Here is a 4,775-nt window from a genome sequence, read left to right as displayed (position 1 = left end):
TTCATTTTATATATATATATATATATATATATATAAAGCTTCGGTGTTAAACCAAAAAAATGATGTTTAGTTAACACTATGGTAAGAACACCTCAAATGACATTATATCAAAGTGAAAGGTATAAAATATCTGTACTAACATGTAACAAAATAACAATCCTCAAGGAACTGATAACAATTCTCCCATAAACATTTTAAAATCATTCACCAATTGTACTCACATGATCTCGATAAATTTAACACATGAACAACGAACATTTTCATAATCATTACAATTTAGAATGTAGCTCTTAGGTCTAGTAAAAGTGTACATAAAAAACTATAGGATAATTCATCATCATCATTAGCTTTATCTCAACCATTTAGAGTCCCTTTTATGAATCCTCAATGTCCTTTCAGTTCTTTAGTGATGTATGAGGAATAAAACTCTATTATACACATGGTTTAAAATTGCGCAATATGAGGCTCGTCTTGAGGCCCGCTTTTGCGCAATTCCAATATATATATTAAAACTTACATAAATCTTGAAGTAAATGTGCGACATTGGACTCTATAGTAGAGGAGGAAGGTGAGAGAGCAGTTCATTATAATTATGATTCAAATGAAGAACCCCTTAGTGATGACAGTGTTGATGACTTATGAGTTCTTATGTGATATGTCATTGCTATTTGTTTTTGGAAATTGGAATTATATGTTAATGAAAAGAATACTGGGATTTAGGAAAGATAGAATTTTGAGTTGAACTATATTTCATGTTGTCTTATTATTGGGATATTTTGATTTCAATTCATATCTTATGCTTTTTTATGTTTTATATTATTCACTCATGACTCATGAGTATATAAAAAATTTATCATTTTATGTTTACGCAATCTTTTAATTTTGAGGCTTACGCCTCAACGCCTTGAGGCTTACACCTTGTCTCACGAATGAAAAATGCCTCAATACCCGAATACGCAATTTTAAAAATTGATTATACATAAATCTTTTTGCATAAGTTCTAGCCATGTTACTTTTAGTTTACCCCATTTTTTTCTTAATCCTTCCAAACTAATCTTCTCTACTTATTTATTTGGATTATCTTCAACCATCCATTGTCCATGCTCAAACCATCTAAGCATACTTTCCACTACCTTAAATAGTGAGCAATATCCTCTCCATTCCTATAAAATAATCAATTATCAATATATCCTTTCTAATTTTAGTACAAGTTAATTTTAGCACTCATTTACATCATACTAACTATCTAGATCTGAAGTTTTTGTCTGTGCATGAGGAAGCTAATATTATGTGAGAAAAAGTAGCTAGTGATATTAAGAATATCGCAAATATGTGCTAAGAGTATCAAAGAAAATAGCTCATAATAGTAAAAATAGATGATGATGGAATCAAAATGTGCAAGAAAATATAAAAAATAAAAAGATTTGCTATAAAAATTAGTTTAAATGTAAAAATTCTGAAAACTAAGAAATATATGAATAACCTATAAATGGTGTCAGAGACAGAAGTATAAAGGATTGCTCAGATCAAATTGCACAGTCTAGCAAAGGTACAGTGTCATTATGCTGCCAATCTACATATCATAACCTAGTTATGACATTTGTCAATGCGATCTATTCATGAAATTTGCCACATGAGAAAACACGTACATTTATCCATATTAAAATTAACCAAATAAACATGGTAAATCGATAGAGAAAGACCACTTTTGATGACAAGGAATATTCCAGAACGCTTAAAATGCCAAAGTTTATATTAAAATGCCACACCTAAAAGTTTGTGTGCAGCCTTTAATGCTAAAGTTGTCTTTACAAGCAGCTGCAACGTCAAACTAGAGTAAACAGCTTCGAGCATGATATCATTCAGCAAGTAATTTTTAACAATGAGATCATTAGAACAAGCTTTAGCCAGAAACTGACCAGTCAAATGGATTTTTTTTCTTGAGCATTAAATCAAACTAAACATAGAAAAAAGAAACGTAGCATACATTAAAGAAAAATGGTATATTAAATGAGCAAAAAGATTATGGTATAATGATAAACTCACAAGCTTCTTGTCCTGTAATTGTGTAAGGAACCCATGCTGATTTAATGTCCGGAAAACCAAGAAATCTGCCTTTCCAACATATTGCCTAAACAGATTGCACAAGAAAACTGAGAATGACATTGATATCAGACGATCCTAAAAACAGACAAAAAAATGGTATCCTAAGGAAAAAAAAAAAACAGGTAAGACTTTACTTGTTACTCATGTGATCTTGGGCAATGAGGCGAACAATTTGCATTGATGTTGGCCAATCTGCTGCAAGCCTGGCAGTTTGAGAGAACATACAAGAAATGTCAATAACGAGCATATTACAATGTTAACTTGACATTATAGTTGAGCAAAAAATTAAAGCGTTTTTTCTCATGATTGAAATTTAATTTTAAACTAAATTTGACATTCTTAGAACTGACATCAAAAGTATTTTAATCAACACTTACGAACATTCCTCTTAGAAAAAGGAGTAAATCACCAATCTACTTATCATGAAACTTCATAATTAAATGGAAAAGCTGAATAAAAATATAGACATTTAATCAAGTTGCACAGTCCACTACAATGAATGTTTCAAAATATATTTGGGAAAACATCCTCTTGGTGGCAAAAGGAAGAGAATCAAATAGCCTAGTTATACGCAACTAAAGCTACTCAACCAGAAATAAGTCCTGTCTAGGTCAGGACTATCGTTACTTTAAATACTAAGACGATCCCTAAGCATATTAAGAGTATGTATAATAGAAGAATTCTATCCTAAGAATCATATTATGTAATGCAAAGTTATTTGTTTAGAAGCGAGGAAACAACTTTTATTATACATGTTTAACTAGCTATATTATGAATATGCACCAACAGTTGAAGCTTTGATTGCTGCCTAGCTCGATCTTGTATATCATCCAGGAGATATAAAGAGAGCAAATGTTCATTTAAAAAGTGGCTTGAGAAAGTAATAATTTTTTAAAAAAGATATTTACCTAAATTAATTTTAAAGTTATTTATTGATTTATTAAAGTTGATGAAAAAGATTTTTTCCTAAAAGTCAATCGTAATATCTTCTATAGCCCAGACAAACACACAATAATAATAATGTGAAAACATCATAACAAAAACTATAATAAAATTGTAAGAGTAATCAACATAGCATAATGTGATAGATGTAAAAGAATTAAAAAAAGCCATTGCAATTGAGCCGGTTGATTTGTTTATAATAACTTCAATGAAAATTGAAAAAAAAATGGAACTTCTAAATACATATCTAGACCCCTAGATCTATACAAAAATGATTTTAACAATAAGATATAATCTCTCTGTCCCTGGATCTAGAAGAGTAGAAGTTTTGGATCTAGTCTATGTGATGAAAGGTAGAGGTTGGAAAAAAAGACTTTGTTAGAAAGTATTATAAATGACATTTATTTATTAGATTTAAATGAGAATTTGATTTTTAATAAGACATAATATAGAAAAAAGATTAATGTAGCCAACCCCACGTAGTGGGATAGCCTTGGGATAAAGGCTTGATGCTATTATTGCATCTCAGATATCAAACATAAGAATTATTTAATACTTTTTATACTTTCTATATAAATGGTAAAAATTTAAGAAAATATTAAATATTTTGGAAAAATTACATAATATTTGGGGCTGTGGAATCTTTTTCCTCTAACTGGGATAGAACTAAATTATTCAATTAATTTAAATTAATTAATTTTTAGATTTTCATAATTTGAAAAGAGGGTTGCGTTAGGCAGTCGACAGCCAGTGTAAAACTTGTCGAATAATAATGACATGAATCCTTTAAGAAATTGTGTTAATGCTAGGGCGTCCCCTGGAAGCGACCCGCTGTATGGCCTGAATACAGAGACAAGTGTGCAAGGGCCGCTGCACCGACGCCCAGGTGCAGTGTTAAATAAGGAAGTGTTCCCACATCAAGGATGGATGTGGGCAAAGAAGCTAGTCCATGAAACTAAAATTAGGATATGAACTTGGAATATAGGTTCACTTACTGGAAAATTAATGGAATTATTAGATATTATGATTCATAGGAAGATAAATATTTTGTGCATTCAGGAAACTAAATGGGTTGGAGAAAAGGCTAACGAAATTGATAGTTTAGGATTTAAACTTTGGTATTCGGATAGGAGTTCTACTAGAAATGGTGTAGGTGTTATTATAGATAAGAGTTTGAAGGATAATGTTATAAAAATTAATAGGATTGGAGATAGAATTATAGCTTTAAATATTGTTGTTGATGATAAGATTGTTAATATTATAAGTGCTTATGCTCCTCAAGTAGGTTTGGATATGAGTTCTAAATTAAATTTTTTGAATGACTTAGAAGAATTATTACAAAAGATACATCTAGAAGAAAGTTTTTATTGGAGGAGATTTAAATGGACATGTTGGTAGATGTAGATGATTTTAAAAGCATTCATGTGGATATAGTTTTGGAACAACAAATAAAGGTGGCAAGACCATTTTAGACTTTTGTTTAGCTTATGATTTTTCAATTGCTAATACCTTATTTAAGAAAAGGAATGAGCATCTCATCACTTATAAAAAAGGATATAGTACAACACAACTTGACTATTTTCTTATAAGAAAATTATATCGGTTAGATTGGAAAGACTGTAAAGTTATTCCGAGTGAAAATTTATATACCCAACATCGATTATTAGTTTTGGACTTTAAGATAAAGGGGCAGATAATAAAAAATAAAATAAAACGATATTCTAGGA

The 4,775-nt window shown here is 30.0% G+C and overlaps 1 protein-coding gene across 1 annotated transcript in view; it reads right to left on the bottom strand.

The window, feature by feature from the left end:
• The window catches only part of LOC110116185 (mediator of RNA polymerase II transcription subunit 25-like), a 4,227-nt gene extending 1,859 nt beyond the window's left edge, over window positions 1-2,368 (bottom strand). Inside the window, exons 1-2 of the mRNA XM_020849673.2 lie at window positions 2,241-2,368; window positions 2,047-2,131 (exon numbers count right to left, since the gene is read on the bottom strand). Coding sequence (XP_020705332.1) covers window positions 2,047-2,131; window positions 2,241-2,353 — 198 coding nt within the window. The 5' untranslated portion in view covers window positions 2,354-2,368. The remainder of the gene's footprint in view (window positions 1-2,046; window positions 2,132-2,240) is intronic.
• Window positions 2,369-4,775: the final 2,407 nt, after the last annotated feature.

The sequence above is a fragment of the Dendrobium catenatum genome, unplaced genomic scaffold, assembly GCF_001605985.2.
Source record: "Dendrobium catenatum unplaced genomic scaffold, ASM160598v2 original_scaffold_235663, whole genome shotgun sequence".
Taxonomy (NCBI): Eukaryota; Viridiplantae; Streptophyta; class Magnoliopsida; order Asparagales; family Orchidaceae; genus Dendrobium; species Dendrobium catenatum.
This window is presented reverse-complemented; position numbering and strand designations above follow the sequence as displayed.